The sequence below is a fragment of the Leptopilina heterotoma genome, unplaced genomic scaffold, assembly GCF_015476425.1.
Source record: "Leptopilina heterotoma isolate Lh14 unplaced genomic scaffold, ASM1547642v1 Lhet_38, whole genome shotgun sequence".
Taxonomy (NCBI): domain Eukaryota; kingdom Metazoa; phylum Arthropoda; class Insecta; order Hymenoptera; family Figitidae; genus Leptopilina; species Leptopilina heterotoma.
Window position 1 is genome coordinate 535,514 of NW_025111054.1, and position 26,550 is coordinate 562,063.

General features: G+C 22.9%; 1 protein-coding gene across 3 annotated transcripts; it reads right to left on the reverse strand.

The window, feature by feature from the left end:
- LOC122505854 (transcription factor SPT20 homolog) lies at positions 1-26,341 on the reverse strand. 3 transcript variants are annotated; one of them, XM_043617717.1, is made up of 20 exons: positions 26,068-26,341; positions 22,525-22,632; positions 19,361-19,549; positions 19,156-19,274; positions 18,833-19,076; positions 14,553-14,765; positions 14,284-14,462; positions 13,956-14,165; positions 13,688-13,847; positions 13,480-13,566; positions 9,674-10,015; positions 9,384-9,540; positions 9,102-9,307; positions 5,403-5,738; positions 5,055-5,192; positions 4,641-4,737; positions 4,469-4,545; positions 4,182-4,359; positions 1,113-1,282; positions 1-523 (listed from the first exon to the last, which is right to left on the reverse strand). In XM_043617717.1, exons 2-20 carry the CDS (start codon positions 22,570-22,572, stop codon positions 404-406), a joined length of 3,270 nt encoding a protein of 1,089 aa, XP_043473652.1. In that variant the 5' UTR covers positions 22,573-22,632; positions 26,068-26,341; the 3' UTR covers positions 1-403. The 3 variants fall into 3 exon arrangements, with proteins under 3 accessions (XP_043473652.1, XP_043473649.1, XP_043473651.1); XM_043617714.1 differs by having other exon boundaries at positions 4,182-4,368; positions 26,068-26,340; XM_043617716.1 differs by having other exon boundaries at positions 4,182-4,368; positions 26,202-26,332.
- Positions 26,342-26,550: the final 209 nt, after the last annotated feature.

Genomic DNA, 26,550 nt, shown 5'->3' on the forward strand with positions numbered 1-26,550 from the left:
TTTTAATATAAAACAAATAGTATATTATATGTATAATATGTTATCTACAATAATTGAAACCTTCCTCGAAGTACAGTAGCGCGAGGCAAAAAAGTCGATACACATAGTGTCGTTTTTCACACTTATTGCACACGCATTTGATACTTTCGTTCCTTTTGTCATAGTGTCTCTAATAATAATAATATTAATAATTAATAATAATAATATTAATAATAATGTATAGATTTTCGAAGGTCGCGTTTCAGTGATTCAAAAATAGATAGAATTTTTTTTTTTAGTTGCTTTTTTTGGAAATATGATTGGTGGAAACACCGGTAGTCTCACTTTTTTTTTTTAACAAAAGTGAGGCTAAAATATTGCCGCGTGCACAAAGCCAATTCCCAATTTTTAAATTGTCCCCAATTCAGAGAGGATCGTCACCTGATGTTGTATTTCGCTGTGGTTGCAGGTGACTTCGACTGGGAGAATTTCCAGCAGCTAAGGTTGCTTTATGTTGCGCTGCTATTTGCTGAAGTTGCTGGAGCTGAATAAAAAAAAATTAATTACTGCCTTTTTTCATATTAAGAAAATTAAATCTTCCAAAAAATTATTTTTATAGTAATTTTTTGAGAGGAAATCAATTTGTCAGAAAATATTCTGACATTTTTCTTAAAAATTGATAGATTTTAAAATCCATTCGTAATTTTGTAGAAAATATAGTTTTGTATCTACAAAAAAAAATTTATTTTTATCATTTTTGAAGCATTTTTTTATTAAAACAATATTGTTTTTATGCTGAAAATGTTAAAAAAATAAAATTATAACATTGCCACATCTCATATACATAAATACATATTTTAATTTCATAAAAAAATTATGTTACATTTAAACTACCGCATTTTTTTGATAAAATATTAAAACATTGATATTAAAAAAAAAAAATTTTTGTTGATATTCTTTTGCAGTTACGATCAATGTTTCATAAACGATAAACATTCGTTTTAAATAAAGTATAACATTTGACCACCACTTTCTAAATACCTTTCTTGCTCCAACACCCTAAATCATAAAAATGTAAAAAACTAAATTTCTTAGGCTTAAAAATATTGTAAAATAGTCTTGAAAATTCCTACCTGTTGTGGCGACAGTCCAGCAACGTTTAAACTTTGTGTCTGCGAACTGCATTGACCAGTGGAAGCGGTTCTGGCTTGCAATGATTTTGTAAGTAGAGTTTGTTTATTAGCAGGTACAGCTTGGGAAGAAGGCGATGTCTGTGAGGTCATCAGCATCGGTTTCGAGGCCGCTGAACGAAAGTAAAATTAATTAAAAATCAATCATTCATTCCAGACTAATAAAATAAATGAAAATAAAATAATAATATATTTAAAAATAAAAAATTATTTTTGTTTTATTTCTAACTTAATTAAATCAAATTTTATTAATTATTCAGGGTTGCCACGCTTTTGCTCATTTCAAATTCCCTGACTTTTCCAGGTTTTCCAGGTTGAAAAACGAAATTTTTCCAGGTTTTTAAAACTAAATTTATATTTTACCAAATTAAATAACTCCCTGATTTCCAGACAAAACTTTGATTTTCTCCGTGATTCTAAAGAATATTCTGATTTACTCGCAAAATAATTAGATACAAAAAAATGTTCTATTACATTTATTTACGAATTTCTTTAATTGGAAAATTATTCGAAAACATCAATAACTTCACTTTTAAGTAAATATTTAATCATTATTATTTTTTCATAGAAAATTAGGATTTTCAAAAATTTTAAATTCAATAACGTATAAGAATATTTATTATAAAACATGAAGATATCGATAACTCCGAGTCTTCGACTCGGACTGATCGCTTTCTTCATGTTTTATAATAATTAAAGCTTGCTACAACTAAAATTTTTCTTTAAGTCAATATTTTTTTAATAATTTTTTAAAAAGTTCTTTGTGAATTTTCAAATTTTTTTGTTTAGAATTTAATTTTACGAAATTTCGATTATTCTGACATTCTTCAATTAAATATATTAAAAATTAAAACATTCAAATAATTAAAAAAAATTCCATTAAATTTTTTGAAAAAAATTAATTCTACAAAATTCTTAATTAAAAGTATGAAAAGTTCATATATTTTCAAATATTTTAACTTTCAGTTAAAAGTATGAAAAATTCAAACATTCAAAGATCAATATTCAATTATAATCTAAAATTTTAACTGAAATTCATTTTTAAATCAATATTTATTAGAAACTTCAACGAGAATTCAATTATTTAACAATGTTCCTTAAAATTGTATTTTCATAAAGAATTTAATGAACAAATTTTTAAATAATTGAATTCCCTTGACGAATTTTAATAAAACTTATAAAAAAAATTTCATTTTTCGAGAAATTTGATGAAAATTGTATTAAAAATAATTGAAATTCTGCCAAGAATGTTATTAAAATTTTTTAAAATAATTGAATTCTTGAGACGAATTTTATTAAAATTCCTTTTCAAATAATTGAATTTTTTTGGGAAATTTTATTGAAACAGTAGACATTGAAAATAATTGAATTTTGTCAAATTTTTGAAAATAATTTAATTCTTTAAATAAATTAAATTACAAATATATTGAAAAAATACTTAAATTTTAATAAATAAATTGTAGCAAAGGTTTTTACAACAATTGAATTTCTTTGATGAATTTTAATAACATTTTTAAGAACAATTACATTTTTCGAGAAATTCGATAAAAATTGTATTAAAAATAATTGAAATTCTGCAATGAGTTTTATTATTTGTGAAAATAATTGAATCCCTGAGAAGAATTTTATTAATTTTGAACAATATTTAATTTTTGCAAAGAATATTATTACTCTTAAAAAAAAAAGAATTTTTGCAATAATTTCTAACTTTTACAAAATTGAATTTTTTCTCGTGTTTTTAACTAAACATCTTCCATAAATTTATTATTTTTAATAATTTTTGAAAAAGTTCTTTAAAATATTTATAAAAATAATTGAATCTCTGTGAAAATAAATTGAATATTTTTGAAAATAATGGAATTATTGCAAAGAAATTTATAAAAAAATTTGTAAATAATTGAATTGCTGTAAAATATTTGTTATTTATAAAAAAAATAAAAGGTTTGCTTAGAATTTTATCAGAAAAATTTATAAAATAATTAATTTCTTCTGGAAATTTTTTTTTAAAATAGTAGATTTTGAAAATCATTGAATGGGGGAGAATTTTTGAAAAAAAATTGAATTTGTTAAAAAGAATTTCATTAAAATTTTTGAAAATAATTGAATTTTGGAGAAAAATTTTAATATTTATAAAGATAATTGAAATTTTGACGATAATTTTTTCAAACTTTTGCGACCATAATTTAATTTTTGCGAAGAATATTATTACTTTTGAAAATAATTGAATTCTTCAGAAGAATTTCATTAAAATTTCTTTTTAAATAATTGAATTCTTTTGTGAAATTTTATTGAAATAGTAGATATTGAAAATAATTGAATTTTGATAAATTATAGAAATTAATGAAATTTCTACAAAGAATTTTATTAAAATTATTTTAAAAATAAATTGAACTGTTAAAAAGAATTTCATTAAAATTTTTGAAAATAATTGAATTTTTTCAAGAAATTTAATTAAAAATGTATTGACAATAATACTTAAATTCTAATAAATAAATTTTAGGAAGGATTTTTAAAATAATTGAATTTCTTTGATAAATTTTAATAAAATTTTTACGAATAATTACATTTTTCGAGAAATTCCATTAAAATTGTATTAAAAATAATTGAAATTCTGCGATGAATTATATTATTTATGAAAATAATTGAATTATTGCGAAGAAAAATTGTGAAGGCAACTCTTTTGAAATTGAATTAAAGAAAAATTAGATTTCAAGAATAAGCACAACAACTTTAGAAAACAATAATTTTCCAGGATTCTAATCAAAATTCCCTGACATTTCCAGGTTTTCCAGGTTTCCAGGTTGCGTGGCAACCCTGAATTATTTTAGATGTAATAGATTTCAATATCAGTGATTTATATTGAGAGTTGATCTCTCTTTGTTTATTTTTAATATAAAAATTCCAAACATAACTTAAAATTTTTTTTCCTCTTAGGTCCCTTATTTCTTCATAGTTGATCACAAATGGTAAAATAAATATAAATTGTAAATTAATTCCGTTTAGTGAACTTACCCATTATGGGAGTTAAAACTTGTTTATTTCCAGTTAAAATCAATTGGCTCGCCGACATTGATTTCGCTACTGTTACCAATTGATTTGGTAAAACTGTCGTCTTTCCTTGATTATTCGATTGACCTTGTCGAGCCATTTGACTAAAGCGAGGCCTTGGCGAACCAAGTAGTTGAATGGCCTGACCCCCCTGAAAACAGGAGACAATGTTCTTTTATTTTGCCTTCCTCAGTTAAGTAAATAAATAAATAAATAACAATATATAATAATAGAAAATGTGTTAAATTTACCTGTGAGAGAGTTACGGCACTTGTATTACGTATATTCTGTTGAGAGATGCCCTTAACCCCCGGTTGAATAATTTGAGCTGAAGAAATATGAAAAAAGTTTTTATTTTCATAATATAATTAATTTTATTAATAATTTACTATTAAAATATTTTAGAATAGAAGTACAACATACCGATTGGTAACGATAAATGAGTATTGGCAGGATTTGCAATTACGACCGTTGGCGTAGTTCCGGCAATTGCTGTCGTGACAACGGTTGCAGCCACCATCTGTAAAATTCCATTTAAAAAAAAATTGTCCACTTTTTCCCCAACAATTCTAAGACTAATTAGTTTTTTAAAAATAGTGTAATGTAATTTTTCGAAAACAATTGAGAATTTTTTTTATAATTGCAAGAAAACTAATTATAATTTTTTCAAGAATTTAAATTAAAAAATTTTGAACAAGATTGCTTCGTCCAAAATGTTAAAAATAATTTTAAAAAAATTTTAATATTATTTACATGTATTTGAATTTTTCGGAAATTTTGTTCTTAAATTCTCAAATTCAATTCGTTGGTGAAAAAACAGGAAAAAGTGAAACTCACGCTCGAAACAGTGGTGCAAGTATTTGTTGCTGATGAAATGGGAAGAGAAACGATAACTCCTGTGGGTGCGACGGATCCCGTTGCTGCCGAAACGTTTAAGGACATTGTGATCGGTTGAGATAAACCAGGAAACGATACCTTTAAATTAAAAATAAACATTGTCAGTTAGCCTCCCAATTTTTTTTACTCTTTTATAAAATTAACGTTTTAATGAATAGAAAACAACTAAATTAAACTAAAATGAAGAAATTCATTTTCTCTAGAGTGTTCTTACACTCTAGATAAAATAAATGAAAAATAAAAAAAAAACGAACCCAAAGCGAAAATATTTTGAAAAGTCCTCATTACCTGGACATTTTGAAGTCCATTGATGGAATTGGGTAAATTAGCTAAATTGACGCCCTGAAGATTGACATTGGCAGGTGGTGGACTCGTCATAGGACTCGTTGGTTGGCTCCCCTGACTCGATGAGGCCGTTAGTCTTTCCAATAAGGACGAGGCACTGTTTATCCCAGGAATTGGATTGTCAGCCGACGGTGTTCCGGCAAGGAGAGCCGACAGTCCGGGCATTGATAATCCGAGCGTTGAATCTTGAACTCGAGCGAGACGCACTGTTGCTCCTTTCACCGGTTGCTGTTTACCTACCAACTGACTAGCAAGTGCCGAACTGAAATTCACCCTCATCTGAAAAAATTATTATTTATTAATTATTATTCGCCTATTTCATCAAATTTCTATTTCTCAAAAATACAATTATATTTCAAACTAATTTTTAAGAGTAAACGAATAAAATTCATTGAAATATAAAATTGATTTTAATGAAAGACAAAATTTTCAATTTTTTAAAATTATGTTCGGAAATTACAATTACTTTAAAAAAAAAATTGAATGGCATTTTTTTAAGAAACAAATTTTTTTGGAATTTCTAAATTAAATTATTCAGAATTTCAATACACTTTCTTGAACAAAAATTTAAAAACTTATTCATATTTATTTTTCCACAGGAATTAAAATTTCAAACAATTGCAATGAAAAACCTGATGCAATTTAATTAATTCCAAAAACTGTAATTTCGATTATTCTGACATTCTTCAACTAAGTATTTATTAGAAAATAAAAACTTGAAGAATTAAAGAAAAATTCAATTAAACTTTTTAAAAAAAATTAATTCTACAGAATTGTTTTAATCAAAAAGTACGAAAAGTTAAAGTTTTCAAAGATTTTAATTTGGAATCTTTTCAAAATTCAATTATTTCTAAAAATTTACGCTATTAGCTTTCAATATTCAATGATAATGTAAAATTTTAACTGAAATTAATTTTTTAAATCAATATTTACTAAAAAAAATCCATGAGAATTCAATTATTGAAATACAAAAATAAATAATTGAATATTTCATAAAATTGAACTCTAAGAAAGAATTTTCTCAACAAATTTTTAAACATTTGATTTCTCTTGACAAATCTTAATAAAATTTTTAAAAATAAGTTCATTTTTCGGAAATTTGATTAAAATTTTAATTAAACATAATTGAATTTCTCGAAAGAATTTTTTTTAAGAATTTTTGAAAATAATTGAAATTTTGCTAAGAATTTTATTAAAATTTTTGAAAATAATTGAATTCCGGAGAAAAATTTATGAAGATTATTGAAATTTTGACGAGAATTTTTGTAAATTATTGAACACAATTAAATTTCTGCGAAGAATTATATTAATTTTTGAAAATAATTCAATTCTTGAGACGAATTTGATTAAAATGTCTTTTTAAATAATTGAATTCTTTTATGAAATTTTATTGAAATAGCAGACATTGAAAATAATTGAATTTTGCCAAATTTTTGAAATTATTTAAATTTCTACGAAGAATTTTATTAAAATTATTTTGAAAAAAAAATTGAATTGTTCCAAAGAATTACATTAAAATTTTTGAAAATAATTTAATTTTTTCAAGAAATTTAATTAAAACTTTATAGAAAATAATACTTAAATTCTAATAAATAAATTGTAGCAAAGGTCTTTAAAATAATTGAATTTCTTTGATGAATTTTAATAAAATTTTTAAGAATAATTTCATTTTTCGAGGAATTTGATTAAAAATAATTGAAAGTCTGCGATGAGTTTTATTATTTATGAAAATAATTGAATTCCTGTATAAAAAATGTTATTATTTTTGAAAATAATTAAATGTTTGCGTAGTAATAAATTTTCACTAGGATTCAATTTTTTTAAATACAATTTTAATTGAATTCCAGGGAAAATTAAATTATTTAAAAAAAATTTTTTTTTTAATTCATCGAAAGAATAGTAATATCAATAATAATAATATCAATAATTATCAATAAATAGTACATTTTTTACTGGAATTCAATTATTTTCAGAAATAATTAAATTTTCAATGTACTGAAAATCATTGAATTCTTGTAAATTATCTATTTATAAAAAAATTTGAAAATAATTGAATTAATTTCAAGAATGTTATCATCATTTTTTTTAATAATTGAATTCTTTCGAGAAAATGTAATTAAAATTGTATTGAAAATAATTTCATTCTTGGCAAGAATTTTACTAAAATTCTTTAAAATAATTTAATTGTTTTAAAGAATTTATTTTAATTTTCTTGAAAATAATGAAGTTTTTTTTAATAATTATTACTGAAAATTTTGAAACTAATTAAATTTTAAGAATTTCTTTTAAGTTTTTAAAATAATTGTGTTTATTATTAATTGTAATTATCGATTTTCGTATTAAACTGTATTAAAATTATTCATAGAAAATTAAAATCTTTTAAACAATTTTATTAGAATTTTTGTAAATAATTACATTGTCTTTAAGAATTTCACTAAATTTCGTAAAAATAATGTAATTTTTCAAAGTAATTTTAATTGAAAATTTTGAAAATACTTGAAATTTACAAAGAATTTTATTAAAAACTTTTGAGAACAATAATTGAATTGTTTAGAAAAATCTGATTACAATTTTTAAAAATAATTGAACCTCTTAGAGGAATTTTATTAAAATTTTCTTCAAGATAATTGAATTTTTCCCCAGAAATTTAATTAAAATTGTATTGAAAATAATTAAATTTCTCAGAAGAATTTTATTATTTACACAAATAATTGAATTCTTGCCAAGAATTTTATCAGAGTTGTTGAAAATAATTGAATTTTTTATTAAAACTCTTGAAACTAATTGAGTTTAAAAAATATTTTTAAAAATAATTGTATTCTTTCGAGAAATTTTATTAAAATTGTATTGAAAATAATTGAATTCTTCTGAAACATTTTATTATTTTTGAAAATAATTGAATTCTTGCGAAGGATTTTACAATTCACAAAAATTATTGAATTGTTTCAAAGAATTTTATCTGAATTTCTAAAAATAATTGAATTGTTTAGAAGAATTTTATCAGAATTTCTAAAAGTAATTGGACTTTTTTTTTAAGGAATTTTACTACAAATTTTGATAATAATGATTTTTTAAAAAAGCATTTCATCAAAATTGTGGAAAATAATTGAATTTATAATAAAATTTTTGAAAAAAATCGAATTTAATTATTATTATTTTGAAAATAATTGTATTCTTTCGAGAAATTTTATTAAAATTGTATTGAAAATAGTTGAATCGCTCTAAAAAATATTATTTATGAGAATAATGAAATTTTTGCGAAAAATTTTATTAAAATTTTTAAATAATAATAAACGAGAATTGAATTCCCCGCGCTTACCATTTGCTAGTTTTTAATAATTTTGGAAAAAGTTTTTTAAGATTTTTCAAATTCATTTGTTTTTAACAGAAATTCATTTTTAAATCAATTTTTATTAGAAAATTCTACAGAAATTCAATTATTTAAATAAAAAAAAATAATATTTTGTGGCAACCCTGCCGAATTCAATTAAAATTGTATTTTAAATAATTCAATTTTTACATAAAATTTTAGTAAATTTTATTAAAAATTTTAAAGAAAAATTGTTAATTTTTAGTAAATTGAGAAAAAAAATCATTGCCCAACTCATAGGAAACCTTTAGAAGAAGTAGTTGACATCTTACCTGACCGGTGGTATTTGGTACGGTTATCACATTGCCGTGGCTTATTACTCTCTGAGGAATGGAAGCATTTAAAGAGATCCTTCTTGGCTGTGACTTCTGCGGCGCTATGTTCACTGGGTTGCTATTCAATAAACTGATAATTGCAGCATTGTTCGATTTTGGAGGAGCTTGCGCATTATTGTTCATGGCAGCTGCCGCTGCAAACGCTGTAAATCAATTTACAACAATTTTATATCAATGATAAACAAATTAAAAGTTAAATATAATTAACAATATATATACCTGCGACTTGTTGTTGATATTCTTTAGTTGAATTCATGAGTGAATTGACAATAGCGCTTATTTCTGGATTGATCGAAGGATTTTTGAAAGAATCTTTATTCGAACTTTGGCTCGTATCGACAATGTTGCTCTGCGTACCAGCTTGCAGTTGTGCTTGCTGAGAAATATAACACAATATTCATTAAATCTTTCTTTTAAACATTTTTCCCCCTTGAAAATTTTCAGAGAAAAATATCTTTTTTGTTTCATCATTTTAAACATAAAAGAAGAAATATGTAAAATTTTCTCACCAAAATTGGAACATTGGTGGTTGCATTATTAATGGGAGTGGGCTGCTTTTGTTGAAAGACAAAAATTCCAGATCCATTGCAGGGAGTAGGATCAGTGGCAGCCGACATTGTTGATGCGTCAATTTGTACCGGAATTGGTGCACTGGGTCCTCCATTGGCAAGAGGTTGAATCACCGCATTGACATTACCAATTGTCTCCAATTGAGGTATATTTTGAATAACATTCGCGGCATCGGAAGAAGTGAGATTCACTTGCGCTGACGTTGAGGCCTCCATAGCGGCCTTCATGGAAGTCACTTGTCCAGCTAAATTATTTAGCTGGCCTTGTGCGCGCGAAAGAATCTAAAAATTTATTAATACAAACAATCATTCTTTTTTCCCCAAAAAAAAAAATATATCGTCGTAGTGTTTAAAATTCTCAAACATAGAAAAAAGTATCTTTTTTTGTCACAAATCTTCATGTTTTATAATAATTTAAATTTCCATAAAGTATTTCAAAAAAAAATAATTAAATTATTTACAAAAAATTTTAATAAAATCCTTCTCAAGAATTCAATTAGTTTTACAAGTAATAAAATTTTTCACATGAATTCAATTATTTAAAAAAATTTAATAAAATTCGTTATAAGAATTCAATAATTTTTATTACAATTTCAAATAAATTCCTTGAAAAATTTAATTATTTAAAAAAATTTTTTTTGCAAGAATTCAATTACATTTCAGAAATAATGAAATTCTTCGCTGAAATTCAAATATTTTAAAAATCTACTATTTTAATAAAAATCAAAAGAATTCAATTATTTAAAAAAAATGTATGTAAAATTCGTTGCAAAAATTCAATTATTCTCTTAAATAAAAAAATTCTTCACAGCATTTCAATTATTTTTAATACAATTTTAAATAAATTCTTCAAAAAATGTCATTATTATTCTAAAATTTTATTAAAATTCTTCGAAAGAATTCAATTATCAATTATTTTCAATAATTTTTGCAAAAGTTCCTTGAGAATTTTCAAATTCAATTGTTTACAATTAATTTTTCCAAAATTTCAATTATTCGTAAATTCTTCAATTAAATATATTAGAAAATAAAAACTTCCAATAATTTCAAAAAAATCCACAGTTAAACTTTTAAAAAAAAAATTATTTTCACAGAATTGTTAACTAAAAGTATGAAAATTCAAAATTTTCAAAGATTTTAATTTAAAACCTTTTCAAAATTCAATTATTTAAAAAAATTAATGCTTTACTTAATGTTTTTAATATTCAATTATTATCTAAAATTTTGACTAAAATTCATTTTTAAATAAATTTTTATTAGAAAATTCTTCGAGAATTCAATTATTTAAATACAAAAAAAACTATTTATTGAATAATTGCACATTTTTTAAAATTGTATTCTCATAAAGAATTTTTATCAATAAATTTTTAAATAATTGATTTTTTTACGGATTTTAATAAAATTTCTAGGAATAATTAAGTACATTTTTCGAAGAATTCGATTAAAATTGTATTAAAAATAATTGAAATTCTATGATGAGTTTTATTATTCATGAAAATAATATTGACCCTCTGTAAAAAATGTTATTATTAATTTATTAAAATAATTGAATTATTGCGAAGAAATTTATAAAAAAATTGTAAATAGTTGAATTCATGTAAAATATTTATTATTTATGAAAATAATTTAATGTTTGCTTAGAATTTTATCAACATTTTTTTTTTAATAATTGAATTTTATTTGAAAAATTTTACTTGAAAATAATTGAATTTTATTTGAAAAATTTTACTTGAAAATAATTGAAATTTTGCCAAGAATATTATTAAATTTTTTTTTAAAATTATAAAAAAATTTTAAAAATTGTTATAAAACATGAAAATATGACGGACTGATAAAATCATTATTTTATATTATAAGAATATTTTTACTGTAACTTATTCAAAATTACTTTCATCATTTTAATTCAATTATTGTTTTCCAAAATTTTTAACTAAAATTCTTCTCTAAATTAATTATTATTAATTAATATTAATCATTTCTAAAACAATTCTTTCAACATTTTCAAATCCTTTTGTTTACAATTCAATTTTACGAAATTTTATCGATTATTCGGAAATTCTTCAATCAAATATTAGAAAATAAAAACTTCAAATAACTTAAAAGAAATTCAATTTAACTTTTTCAAAAAAATTAAATCCACACAACTTTCAGTTAAGAGTATGAAAAATTCAAACATTCACAGATCAAAATTCAATGATCTACATTTTAACTGAAATTCATATTTGAATCAATTATAATTAGAAAATTCTACGACAATTCAATTATTTAAATACAAAAATAAGTAATTTATTGAATAATTAAATGTTTCTTAAAATTCAATTCCCATAAAGAATCGTTATCAACAAATTTTCAAATAATTGAATTCTATCAACGAATTTTAATAAAATTTTTAAGAATAATTACATTTTTCGAGAAATTCGATTAAAATTGTATTAAAAATAATTGAAATTCAGCCAATGAGTTTTATTATTTGTGAAAATAATTGAATCCCTAAGAAGAATTTTATTATTTTTGAACAATATTTAATTTTTGCGAAGAATATTATTACTCTTGAAAATAATTGAATTTTTGCAATAATTTCTAACTTTTACAAAATTGAATTTTTTTCATGTTTTTAACTAAACATCTTCCATAAATTTATTATTTTTAATTAATTTTTGAAAAAGTTCTTTAATATTTATAAAAATAATTGAATCTCTGTGAAAATAAATTGAATATTTTTGAAAATAATGGAATTATTGCAAAGAAATTTATAAAAAAATTTGTAAATAATTGAATTGCTGTGAAATATTTGTTATTTATAAAAATAATAAAAGGTTTGCTTAGAATTCTATCAAAAAAATTTAAAAATAATTCGTTTCTTTTTGAAATTTTTTTTTAAAATAGTAGATATTGAAAATCATTGAGTGGAGGAGAATTTTTGAAAAAAAAAATTGAATTTGTTAAAAAGAATTTCATTAAAAAATTTTTGAAAATAATTGAATTTTGCAGAAAAATTTTAATATTTATAAAGATAATTGAAATTTTGACGATAATTTTTTCAAACTTTTGCGACCATAATTAAATTTTTGCGAAGAATTTTATTACTTTTGAAAATAATTGATTTCTTTAGACGAATTTTATTAAAATTTCTTTTTAAATAATTGAATTCTTTTGTGAAATTTTATTGAAATAGTACCTAGATATTGGAAATAATTGAATTTTTATAAATTATAGAAATTAATGAAATTTCTACGAAGAATTTTATTAAAATTATTTTGAAAATAAATTGAATTGTTAAAAAGAATTTCATTAAAATTTTTGAAAATAATTGAATTCTTGCAAGAAATTTAATTAAAAATGTATTGACAATAATAATTAAATTCTAATAAATAAATTATAGGTAGTCTTTTTGAAATAATTGAATTTCTTTGATGAATTTTAATCAAATTTTTACGAATAATTACATTTTTCGAGAAATTCCATTAAAATTGTATTAAAAATAATTGAAATTAATTAAATCTCTGTAAAAAACATTTGATTATTTATGAAAATAATTGAATTATTGCGAAGAAAAATTGTGAAGGCAACTCTTTTAAAAGTGAATTTAGAAATTTGAATCAAGAAAATTGAATTAAAGAAAAATTAGATTTCAAGATTGAGCACAATAACTTTAGAAAACAATAGTTTTCCAGGATTCCAATCAAATTTCCCTGACTTTTCCAGGTTTTCCAGGTTGCGTGGCAACCCTGTTTTCATAAACATACCTGTTGCTCCACGTGTTGATTCTGCTGAGCCTGTTGAGCCTGCTGAGCTTGCTGTAATTGTTGAGCCACCAATTGAGCCTGTTGAGCCTGGAAAATAATTCAATAATAATGTAAGTTAAGAAATGCTTCGTTTTCATACACAAATAACGTATTTTTTTTGTTAAAGTGTTAACTGAATGGAGAAAAATTAGTAGGAGAAAATTGTCACCTGTTGTTGACTACGTTGCATGCCTGGGGTGCACGTAACTCGAGGAACCTGCCCCGGCACAACATGTTTTATTCTAACATTCTTTTTTCCTTCTTCAGTGAAAATTTCTGTAAATTGCTGAATATATTGGGTAGCCAGGACTCTATTACCGAGTGTGAATCTATTTAAAAGGAACCAAATAATTAAACTATCTTTTCTAGAGTGACATAAATTTAAGGAAAAGTAAAAGAAGGTAAATCGGTAAATCGTAACAAAAAGTAAATCGTACCTGCAGGACGATCCATTTTTTTCTCCCTCTCGATAATCTCTGTCCACATAGAGCTCTCCCAGGTACTCGAAATTGGAAAGTCTTTGTAGGATTGAGAGCTTTATGTGGTAGATTCGTCCTTGGCCCCTTTCAGTCTCTAATATATATTCTTCTACAAGTTGCGGCATGCAGTCTTTAGTTTCTCGCGGTCGCTCCAGCTGCTTCGCGTATCTAAAAACGCAAATACAATAATTGTAATATAATGTTGACAATACAATTCACAACTTATAGAAGTAGAATAAAAAAAGAAGATAAATAGTAGATTTAAAAAAAGACAATTTAATTTCACCTTAAGACTTCAAGTGGTGAGCTCGGGGGCAAAAGAGGAGGATTGGCAAGACAAGGCGTTCGACAGTTGTGAGCTACTGGTGTTCCATTCTTTACACGGATCTTTTGCATTAAATCCTGTATCGTAAAACCTTCGGGCTGTGACAATTGCTCCAATTTCCTCTTACGATTTACCGTTACCTGGTTGTAAAGAAATAAAAAAAAAAGAACATTAGTACAAAAATGAAATATTTCTGGTAAAAATGATCAAGATAAAAAATAGTTAGGAACCTGAGAAAACTTTTTGGCTTGGCGCATTAACTGATGGTCGGTAAGAAGGGCTCTTGACTGTTGAAGTCGAGTTGTTGCCAGACTGGGAATTGGATTTGGGTCTAAGCATAGAGGACCTTGTGTAGCTGCCACCAAGTGCGACTCGAGCACCAGTCTTTCTTCGTGACTCCATTCTCCGTTGCTCGTCAGAGTTGAAACGTCCGAAAGAACACTCTGAGTACATTAAAGAGAGAAAACTAAGAACTTTTTTTCCACTTTCAAATAAAGTTGGATTTCAAGATACATTTTTCAAACTTAGGTACTAATTGCAACAAGAGTTAAAAGTCAAAAGATAAAATTGTAAAGGGACAATAAAAAATCGGAAATAAATTAAATAAATATATAAGTCAAAAGATAAAATTAAAAAAGGGCAAAAAAAATAAATTAAATAAATAAACAAATATATAAAAGTAAAAAAAAAATATTCAAGGTAGTTACAAAAATTTGATTTCGTTTTTCCCTGACTTTTCCCTGATTTCCAGACAAAATTTTCACTTTTTCCATGACCAAAAAGAATATTCTGATTCACTCTAAAAATTATTAGATACTCAAAAAAATGTTCTATTACATTTATTTACAAATTTCTTTAATTGTAAAATTATTCGAAAACATCAATGACTTTTTTTTTAAATAAATATTTAATCATTATTATTATCCATAAGAATTAAGATTTTTAAAAAATTCAAATTTAATTTTTTTTGAAATTCAATAACTTTTATAATAATTTAAATTTCCATAAAATTTTTCAAAATAAAAATTTTATTATTTATAAAAATTCTAATAAAATCCTTCGCAAGAATTCAATCATTTTTACAAGTAGTAAAATTTTTCACAGGATTTCAATTATTTTTAATACAATTTTAAATAATTTCTTGTATCTTCTCCAAAATTAAGTTTTTTTTTAGTATTTTTAACTAAAATTCTTCTATAAATCTAATATTTTTAATAATAAATTTTAAATATATTTAAAAATTTAACTAATTTAAGAAGAATTTAAATTACTAAAATTTTTCAAATATGTAAGTTCTTTAAAATTTTCTAATTAAATTCATTGAAAATTAAAATTTTATAAAATTTTAAATTAAAACCTTTTGAAGTTTATCTATTTCTTAAAATTGTAAACGCATTTTTTTTAAATTCGATAAATTTTTAAATATTTAAGTTAAATTACTCATTAAATAATTTATAAGTGATAATTTTATGACAGTTCTTGAAAAATTAAGTTATTTAAAAAGAAATTATTGTCAGAAATAGAAAAAAATGAAGGTTTTGTATAAGAATTCGTAGTAATTTCATAATTTATGAGGCAAACAAAAAAAAACAAAAATTCAGAGTATTCTTATAAATTTAAAAATTTTTTCCAGTACTTTTACTAAAAATCCCTGAATTTTCCCTGAGCAATTCTAATTTCCCTGAATTCCCTGACCTGTGGCAATCCTGAATATTGTAAACTTCCGTAAAAACAGCAAATACAGGCATCACAGTACCTTTTTTTCTCAAAAAAGGTAAAAAGGGGAATTTTTTTCCTCAAAAAGGGGAGACAAATTTATTTGTTTATAAAAATTGCATATATATAATTCAAATTTTTTATAATTCCAAAATTTGGACTATTCGGAAATTCTTCAATTAAATATATATTAGAAAATAAAAACTTGGAAGAATTTCAATTGAACTTTTTTGAAAAAAATTAATTCTACAGAATTTTTAGTAAAAAATATGAAAAATTCAGATTTTCCACAATTTCAATTTGAAACTTTATCAAAATTCAATTATTTCTAGAAAATTTACTCTAGAATGATTTTAATATTCATTATGTAAAATTTTAACTGAAATTCACTTTAAAATTAATTTTTCTATTGGAAAATTATACGAGAAATCAATTATTTGAATACAAATAAAATGAAAATAAATAATTTTTATTAAATAATTGAATGTTCCTTTATATTGAATTCTCATAAAGAATTTTATCAACAAAATTTTTACATAATTAAATTCTTTCGACGAACTTCAATAAAATTGTTTTAAATAATTACATTTTTCGTAGTATTCGATTAAAATTGTACTAAAAATAATTGAAAAATTGTCAAAATTGTTTTTAAACATATTGAATTTTTTTTAGAAAATATTATTAATTTTAAATAATAAATATACAAATTATTGAATTAAAAACAATTTTTGAAAGTAATTGAAATGAATTTTATTAAAACTTTTCAAAATAATTTAATTCTTGCGATGAATATTATTATTTATGAAAATAATTCACTTCCTTTCGAATGATTTTATTATTTATCAAAATAATTAAATCCCTGAAAAGAATTTAAAAATTTATGAAAATAATTGAATTAATGCGAAGAATTTTATTAATTTTTGAAAATAATTGAATTTTACAATGAAGTTTATAAAAATTGCTGAATATAATTGAATTTTAGCGAAGTATTGCATTTTGCTATTTAGGATAAAGATATTAAAAATGTTGAGGAGAATTTTTTTTTAATTTTTGAAAATAATTGGATTTACGGAAAGAATTTTAATATTTATTAAGATGTTTATTTAAGAATATTTATTAAAAATTATTTGAACAGAAAAATAAATAATTTATATTAAAAAATTAAATGTTCCTTTATATTGATTTCTTCTAAAGAATTTTATCAACAAATTTTTACATAATTAAATTCTTTCGACGAATTTTAATGAATTTTTTTTTAAATTATTACATTTTTCGAGGTACTCGATTAAAATTGTACTAAAAATAATTGAAATTCTACGATGAGTTTTTCTATTAATGAAAATAATTGAATTATTGCTAAGAAATTTATAAAAAAAATTTATAAATAATAGAATTCCTGTGAAACTATTTTATTATTTATAAAAATAATTAAACGTTTGCGTAGAATTTTAATAAATTTTTTTTTAAATACATAATTGAATTTTTTTGGAAAATTTTATTAAAATAGATATTGAAAAACATTGAAGTTAGGAAAATTTTTGTAAATAATTGAAATTTTGCTAAGAATTTTATTCAAATTTTTGAAAATAATTGAATTTTGAAGAAGAATTTTTATTATTTATAAAGGGAATTGAAATTTTGACGAGAATTTTTGAAAAATTTTTAAATATAATTGAATTTCTGCGAAGAATTTTATTACTTTTGAAAATAATTGAATTTTTGCAATCATTTGAAAATTGAAACTTTTCCAAAAACGCAACTCTTTTAAAATTCAATTAATTTTAAAATATTTAAGTAAAATTATTCATTAAATAATTTCTAAGTAATAATATTTTATGATAGTTCTTCAAGAATTAAGTAATTTAAAAGGAAATTATTGTCAGCAATGGAAAGAAATTCAAGGTTTTGTATTAGAATTTTTGTTTTTCTAGAAAAAACTATTAATTATTATATTTTAATTATTTGAATCAAATCAGCAAAAAAAAGGGGGGAAAAGTTGACAAATCGTCAAAAAAGGTGATAAAATTGAAATAAGGGGGGAAAAGGGGACCAACTGTGATGCTTGCAAATAAATAATCTAAATAAATTGAATAAATAAACTAAAAACTGTTTTTCGCGTAATTTAAAGCGCCACAGGTACAAGTTAAAACACCCTTGACTTGTGAGCTATTGCGTAAAATAGTAGGAAACCTGGACCCTTGTTGGGTCTTATTTCTTCTTCAGAAGAATTTCGTTCCTTAAGAAGAACGAAGACTTCACTTCTTTCCCACCCCAAAATATCTGCTGGCGGAACAATTGCAAGGACCTGTACAGCACACGTAGATACCGTCTTCTAAGCAGAGATGACACGAGTCGTTATCGATCTCTGCGCCACCAATATCTTTTCACAGATGGTTACACATCTTTTGCATTTTTATAACGCAATATAAGTTTATAGAATCTTTATTTTTCATTGTCATTTAATAAAATAATTACTAATATTATGCTTTTTGTTTCTTCATCAACAACTTCAAATTCAATAACCAGACATCTTCCTAAATGATCATGAATATCTATTATTTGTTCTTCTAATACTTCTCGCAAATCTGTTGAAATAATTTCTGTTTTCTTGAGCTTGAATTTATATCAAGAGAACTTGTGTTCACAAACCGATGGTTTATACATTTTCCAATATTGCCGAAGACTCTCCACAATCATGACTATTTTCAGATGTTTTTTTTTTCATTATCCCTTCTAAAGAATGAAATGTAAAAAGCAATAAGTTACTTCCTTAATATTTAAACAGCATAATTACCTGAGTTGTTGGTTTGAGTAAAACGTGATGAATATCGGGTTTTGTGTGATGTCTGCGATAATCTCGAACCTCGGCAATTATGCAACCGTCGTAGAATAAATGAGAATGACTCGATTCCAATTGCTCGGCCAGCATTGCCGGTAGCTGACCATTGTCAATACAAGAGAGAAATTCTCCTTGCTCGTAACCCATTAGCTGAGTTTCCGAGAGCAGAGAATTCTTATCGTATTGATTTCCTTTATCGCTATTTGAAAAAAACAAAAAATATAATAATTTCAGTATTTTTCATGGACAATTTTTGGTTTTCATTTGAAATAACTCACCTATTTCTTACGCCTAATGAGTATCCTTTGTTGCTAGCATACAAATTAACAATTAGCGTGTGCAAACTTTCACGCTGGACCAATCGCCCCAAGAGATCGCATTCATTTTGAAGATTTTTCTATTAAATGAAAAGAAAAATTAATTATAGTGAACATTTTTAGAGAAATTGCATTTTTTTTTCTGTGATTGCATTACGATTCTTACCAGAACTGAAGCCGGAGTTGCATGCGGTACTTTCGATAGTTCTTCAAAATACAGTCTAGTAAGTTTCGACTGGATAGTGTGTTTAGAATAGCTCTGCTCCTTCTTGTGGGCAGATGGCAGTTTGTCTCCCATTAAACCATGACCCGGAAGTGAGTCTTTGCAGGTTTTAGAAACCTGGTTAATTAATTCCTGACAAATAGAAGCAAAACAAATTCAAAAGTTAATCCAAACTAATATAACGATGGTAGAATTTTTAAAACAACAAATTTTTATTTGACCGCAATTAAAAATGTTGAAAAAAAATCGGTTTGTTATCTTCTAGTCCGAAATTAAAAATATTGCATTAAAAAATTCCTAAAGTAAAAAATTGTCGATAGAAAGTTATTAAATTATTAAACTTGTAACATCATTTTAATTTTCAGCAAATTGACAACTTCATAAAATTAATGAAAAACTTTGATTAATTTGGTTTATTGATAAAAAAATCGTTATTAACATAACCTAGAAATACATTATAAAATTTATTGCTTAACGTCGCGTCGAAAGCAAAAATAAAAAATTTAGATTCAATTTTTTTATTTTTGACAGTTAAAATAATTTACAGGGTTGCCACAAATATTTAATTTTATTTTTCCCTGACTTTTCCCTGATTTCCAGACAAAATTTTCACTTTTTCCCTTACCTTAAAGAATATTTTGATTCACTCTAAAAATTATTAGATACTCAAAAAAAATGTTCTATTACATTCATTTACAAATTTCTTTAATTGTAAAACTATTCAAAAACATCAATAACTTCTTTTTTAAATAAATATTTAATCATTATTATTTTTCTGTAGGAATTAAAATTCTTCAAAACATTCAAATTCAAACCTTTTTGAAATTCAACAACTTATGAGAAAATTATTACAAAACATGAAGAAGGTGATCACTCCGAGTCTTCGACTCGAATTGATCGCCTTCTTCATGTTTTGTAATAATTTAAATTACCATACAATTTTTCAAAATAAGTTATAATTATTTACAAAAATCCTAAAAAAATCCTTCGCAAGAATTCAATTATTTTTACAAGCAGTAGAATTTCTCAAAAAAATTAAATTACTTTAAAAAAATGTCAAACAAATTCGTTGCAATAATTCAATTATTTTCATAAATAATAATAAATCGATTATTCGTTGATTCATTTTTAAATCAATTTTTATTAGAAAATTCTAGAAAAATTCAATTATTTAAATTAAAAAATAAATAATTTATTGAATAATTAAATGTTTGTTAAAATTAAATTCTCATAAAGAATTTTATTAATAAATTTTTAAATAATTGAATTCATTTGACAAATTTTAATAAAATTTTGAAAAATAATTATATACATTTTTCGAGAAATTTGATTAAAATATTTTATAAAAAATAATTAAAATCCTGCTATGAGTTTTATTATATTTATGAAAATAATTAAAATTTTCCTAAGAATTTCATTAAAATTTTCATAAAATAATTGAATTTTGGAGAAGAATTTTATTACCTATAAAGATACTTGGAATTTTAACAAGGATTTTTTTTTTAATTTTTGAACATAAATGGATTTCTGCGAAGAATTTTATTACTTTTAAAAATAATTTAATTCTCCCAACGAATTTTACTCAAATTTATAAAAATAACTGTATTTCTGTGAAGAATTTTACTATTTATATAAATAATTGAATTCTTACAACGAATTTTATTCAAGTTTATGAAAATAATTGAATTTCGGTGAAGAATTTTATTATTTATAAAAATAATTTAATTCTTGAAAAGAACTATGTTAAATTTTTTTAAAATAATTAAATTCTTGCGACGAATTTTATAAAAATCTTTTTGAATAATTGATATTTTTCGAAAAATTTTATGAAATTTTGTATTTTAAATAATTGAATTCCTGTGCAAATTTTATTACTTATGAAAATAATGGAATTATTTTGAATTAATTTATTAAAAATTGAATAATTGAATTTCTACGAAATTTTGCCAAGAATTTTATTAAAATTTGTAAATATAATTGAATTTCGATGAAGAATTTTATTATTTATAAAGATAATTGAAATTTTAGCATTATTTTTTTTTTTAATTTTTGAACATAATTGAATTTCTGCGAAGAATTTTATTAATTTTGAAAATAATTTAATTCTTCCAACGAATTTTATTCAAGTTTTTATAAATAATTAAATTCTTACAACGAATTTTATTCAAGTTTATAAAAGTAATTGAATTTCGGTGAAGAATTTTATTATTTATAAAAATAATTGAATTCTTGAAAAAATGTTATAAAAATCTTTTTATGTAATTGATATTTTTCGAAAAATTTTATGAAATTTCGTATTTTAAATAATTGAATTTCTGTGAAAAATTTTATTACTTATGAAAATAATTGAATTATTTCAAAGAAATGTATTAAAAATTGAATAATTAAATTGTGGGATTTTGCCAAGAATTTTATTAAAATTTTTAAAAATAATTGAATTTTGATGAAGAATTTTATTATTTATAAAAATAATTGAAATTTTGATGAGAATTTTTTTAAAATTTTTGAACATAATTGAAATTCTGCGAAGAATTCTTGTAAATTTTGAAAATAATTGAATTTCTGTAATCATTTGTAACTTTTCCAAAATCCAATTTTTTTTTAGTATTTTTAACTAAAATTCTTCTATCAATCTAGAATTTATGAAAATTGTAAAAATTATTCATAAAATAATTTATAAGTCATAATTTTATGATAGTTCTTGAAAACTTAAGTTATTTAAAAAGAAATTATTGTCAGAAATAGAAAAAATTGAAGGTTTTGTATTAAAATTCGTGGTAAGTAATTTCAAAGTTTACGAGGCAAAATGAAAAAAAAATTCAGTTTGCTCATGAATTTAAAAAATTTAATTTTTTCCAGTACTTTTAGTAAAAATCCCTGACTTTTCCCTGACCTATTTTACTTTCCCTGACTTATCCCTGAATTCCCTGACTTGTGGCAACCCTGAATAATTATGTGGAAGAAAATAAAAATTGGAATAGAAAAGAATTCAGAAGTAAGCCATTAAACTATTTTTGCTTCTTATTCTTTCAAAAATGTATGAAAAAAAATAAAATTTACAAGTATTAAAAAAATATAAGAGTTAAATATAAATGTCTTTTTTTTACCTGTGCCTGCCTACAAGCATCTTCCAAATTGGAAGAGGTAGCGATCATCTTATCTCTTCTTTATTCAATATACCTAATGTCATATTTCATGCAATACTCCTTTCCATTCTGTAAGAAAAATACATGAAAATTTATAAAAAAAATATACCACTGATATTTAAGTCTTCATTACATTTAAAATAATGAATAAAAACTGTCTCCAATTTTCCAGAAATTTTCAATTAAGGTAAAAATAACACAAACATAACCTTAAAATACATTTGTGTCTTAGGTACTTTTCACCTTTCTTCAGTAGAGCACATAATGATAATTCTTTTATTTAAAAATATACAATTCTTTTTCTTTAACTAAAAAAAAGTAATCAATAAAAAAATGTATGTACTTAGATAAAATATAGAAAATTAACAAAATTGTGCAATTTCTTGCGATTTATCAAATATTTTATATTTTGTAGATATGAATCTGATGAATTTTTATAAAATTTTCCGCCGTATTAAATCTGCCATTTTGGAATTTTTTAAAAACTGACATTAAATTCATGATCAGCGTCTCAAGAAACCTTCTAGTTACTAAATGTTATTATTTAATTCTTTGTCAGTTAACAGAAAAAAAATTCGTAAAAACGGAAAATTTTGAAAAAAAAAAAAAAAAAAAAATTTGAAAGTTCTGAAAAATTATAACATATCTCCTAGAGTTTTAATATGCTAGATATTTGTTATCAATTATAATGACATAGACGTAGTGGGCTAACTTTTTATCCTTTTTATTCATTATTTTAAGGTTACGTTATTCACTGGTCACATGCCCCATATATTTTACTATGGAAAAACTTCACACTGAATAACATGACCTTAAGAAAAATTGTCACTTTTGCGAAAAGTCATTTTTACGAATTGTCATTTTTACGAATAGTTATTGTTCCGAAATGTCATTTTTTCGAATTATCATTTTCACGAAATGTCATTTTTGCGAATAACCATTTTTACGAATTGTCACTTTTGCGAAAAGTCATTTTTGCGAAATATCATTTTTACGAATTGTCATTTATGCGAACTGACATTTTTGGAATTGTCATTTTTACGGAATGTCACTCTTGCGAATTGTCATTTTTGCGATAATTGCTATAGTAAACTTGTATGCATATGTAGATTTACTATAGCAATTTTCGCAAAAATGAAAATTCGAAAAAATTACATTTCGGAACAATAACTATTTGTAAAAATGACAATTCGTAAAAATGATATTTCGCAAAAATGACTTTTCGCAAAAGTGACAATTCGTAAAAATGTCGATTTACAAAAGTGACATTTCGTAAAAATAACAATTTGTAAAAATGACAATTCGCAAAAATGACTTTTCGCAAAAGTGACAATTCATAAAAATAGCAATTCGCAAAAATGATATTTCGTAAAAATGACAATTCGAAAAAATGACGTTTCGGAACAATAACGATTCGTAAAAATGACAATTCGTAAAAATGATATTTCGCAAAAATGACTTTTAAAAATGGCGATTCGCAATAAAGTGACATTTCGTTAAAATAACAGTTCGAATAAATGCAATTCCTTAAAATGACAGTTCGGTAAAATGACATTTGGGGAATAATCATGCGCCTCTGGGAAAATTTTTTAAAATAACTGAATTTTTGGAAAATATTCAATTTTTGAAGAATTTTAATAAAAAAATTTTAAAAAATACATGATTTTTCTAAAAATTTAAATAATTCTAAAATAATATAATATATAATATAATAATTTAATTTAAAAAAACAATTATAATGGAAAAATTTCTAAGACTTGCTATTATCAAAAATATTTTAATATATTTTTTAAAGATAATTTTCATTAATTTTCATTTAAAAATTTTTTATAAAAATTTTTCAGAATTCAATTATTTTTAAAAATTTGGAAAAATAAAATTCTTCAAAAATTGTATTTTTAAAAATTTTAATAAAACATTTAAAAAAAATTGTATAATAAATTATAATTTTATTATTATTGAATTATTAATAATATAATTGTCTCACACTCCAAAGAAAGGTACCTAAAAAGCAAAAAATTTAAGGTTAGGTTGTAATTTTTTGAATAAAAATACAGAAAGAGAATTATTACATTTTTTGAGAATTCAATTATTTTTAAAAATTTGGAAAAATGAAATTCTTTAAAATTTGACTTTTCAAACATGTAATGAAATATTTTTTTTTTAAATCAATTATTTTCAATAAAATTTGTGAAAAGTCGACAAAAAGTTATTATTATTATTATTATTATTATTATTACTATTATCGTTATTACTATTATTAATATATGATTATAATTACTATTATTATTATTATTATTATTATTATTATCATTATCATAAAATAAAATTATTATTTGAATAATGGTAGTAAAAGTGAAATTGATAAACATTTTTTGAAAAAAAACCATTAACGTTTTTCTACTTTTCGAACAGCTGATCTGAACGGTACAAAAATATACCTTGGTTTTCTGTATCAAGGTGAACGGAAAAATTCTTTTTCACAAAACTCGAACTCATTAAAATTTATTTTTACTTTAAATTTTACCAAATTGATTATACGTTTAGATATTAATTATTTATTAAATAATTTACTAAAAGAAAATATAAAGGTAAACTTTGTTCACACTCGATTGTCACATTCATTGTCGAAGCATAGAAAACAATGTTTCTCAATTATTGACAAAAAAAAAAAAAAGAAAACTAGTGTAAAATGAAAAAAAAATGAAAAAAAGTATTTAGAAGTTGACAAAGAAAGAATTATTTAGACAAAATAAAATTGTGTTTTTTACGAAAAATAAATTAAGCGACAAAAAGTATTCGGTAATATTTCTATAATGGAATTATATGAAAACAAAATGTTTACATGTATAAAATTTTATTCTCTATGTTAATAAAATTATTTCCTTTTTTCACGACACGAGCCAAAATATATAAAGAATAAAGTTGAAAAAAGTCATAAAAACTTCCTCAAAGCAATTTTCAAAAGAGATTTAAAGAGAAAATTATTTTTTAGTAAATAAAAATACAAACACAAAGTTTTTTTTTTTAAAGAAAAATGAAAATTATGAAGAAAAACTAAAAAGTCAAGAATGAAAAATGCAGTAACTTTTTTTTCTTTATCGAGATGAAGCTTCTTGAAATCTTATCTCATTTGGCATCGGTAACGAGGAGGCCACAGTAAAAAAAATTAAAGAGATGAAAAAGAAGAAAAAAATAATAATAATGAAATTCCCCCTCAAAAAAAAGGTGGGTTCGACTTTGCAACTTCTGAATAAAGTAATATTTCCAAATTTCAGGATTTCTATATTTATTAAAAAAAAAATATATTTTTTTTTTTTGCAAAAGGAGCGCATCTGTCGAAACGTCAAAACATGGGAGGAAAAGAGAGAGAGTGACTGAGAGAGAGGAGGGGGGGAGTGTCTTAAAATGAGGTTATGTGAAAGTTTTAAATATAAAAAATCCCATTAATCCCAAGAATAATAAGAATTTAAAGAAAAATGAATAAAGTTTCGCAATAATTACCTTGATAGTGATTTAAAAACAGTTGGACGACAAACATTGAACATAAAAAATATTCACAACAATTTTTCACACTCCTAACCTCACAGTGATCGTTAAACAATTGGAATTTTCAGTAACAATATTTTGTTACTTACATTCAAATAATATCGCGGCACTTATTATTTATTTTTTAATAAATAGTTTCTTAAGTTCAGAAATGTCATTTTTCGTGCACAAGTAACCTATTATACAAACACCACATCAGGCACAAACTGCGAGATGGAAAATGTACAAGCACGCACAAGAAATATACACAACACACATATGTGTGTTTCTGAATTTCACATTTTGAGTTAATTTATTAATTCATTCGTTGAACGTTGGCGCTGTAGGCGAAAAGTCTATTTTTCAACGCCAACTGTGGGCGATAATTTTTACTATTTTCAATAAAATTTTTTGGCAAATCGTTCCTGCCCATCTCTGTTGATAATAAACGCAGGTGTG

What these genes read in the sequence shown, in the direction of transcription:
- LOC122505854 (XM_043617714.1), bottom strand. Translation starts at nt 22,572, where the DNA reads ATGATCGCTACCTCTTCCAATTTGGAAGATGCTTGTAGGCAGGCACAG. An exon ending in AAAAATGGATCGTCCTGCAG is followed by an intron (nt 13,848 to 13,955) that starts GTACGATTTACT and finishes CCTTTTAAATAG; the next exon opens with ATTCACACTCGGTAATAGAG. An exon ending in TCATTTATCGTTACCAATCG is followed by an intron (nt 4,546 to 4,640) that starts GTATGTTGTACT and finishes ATATTTCTTCAG; the next exon opens with CTCAAATTATTCAACCGGGG.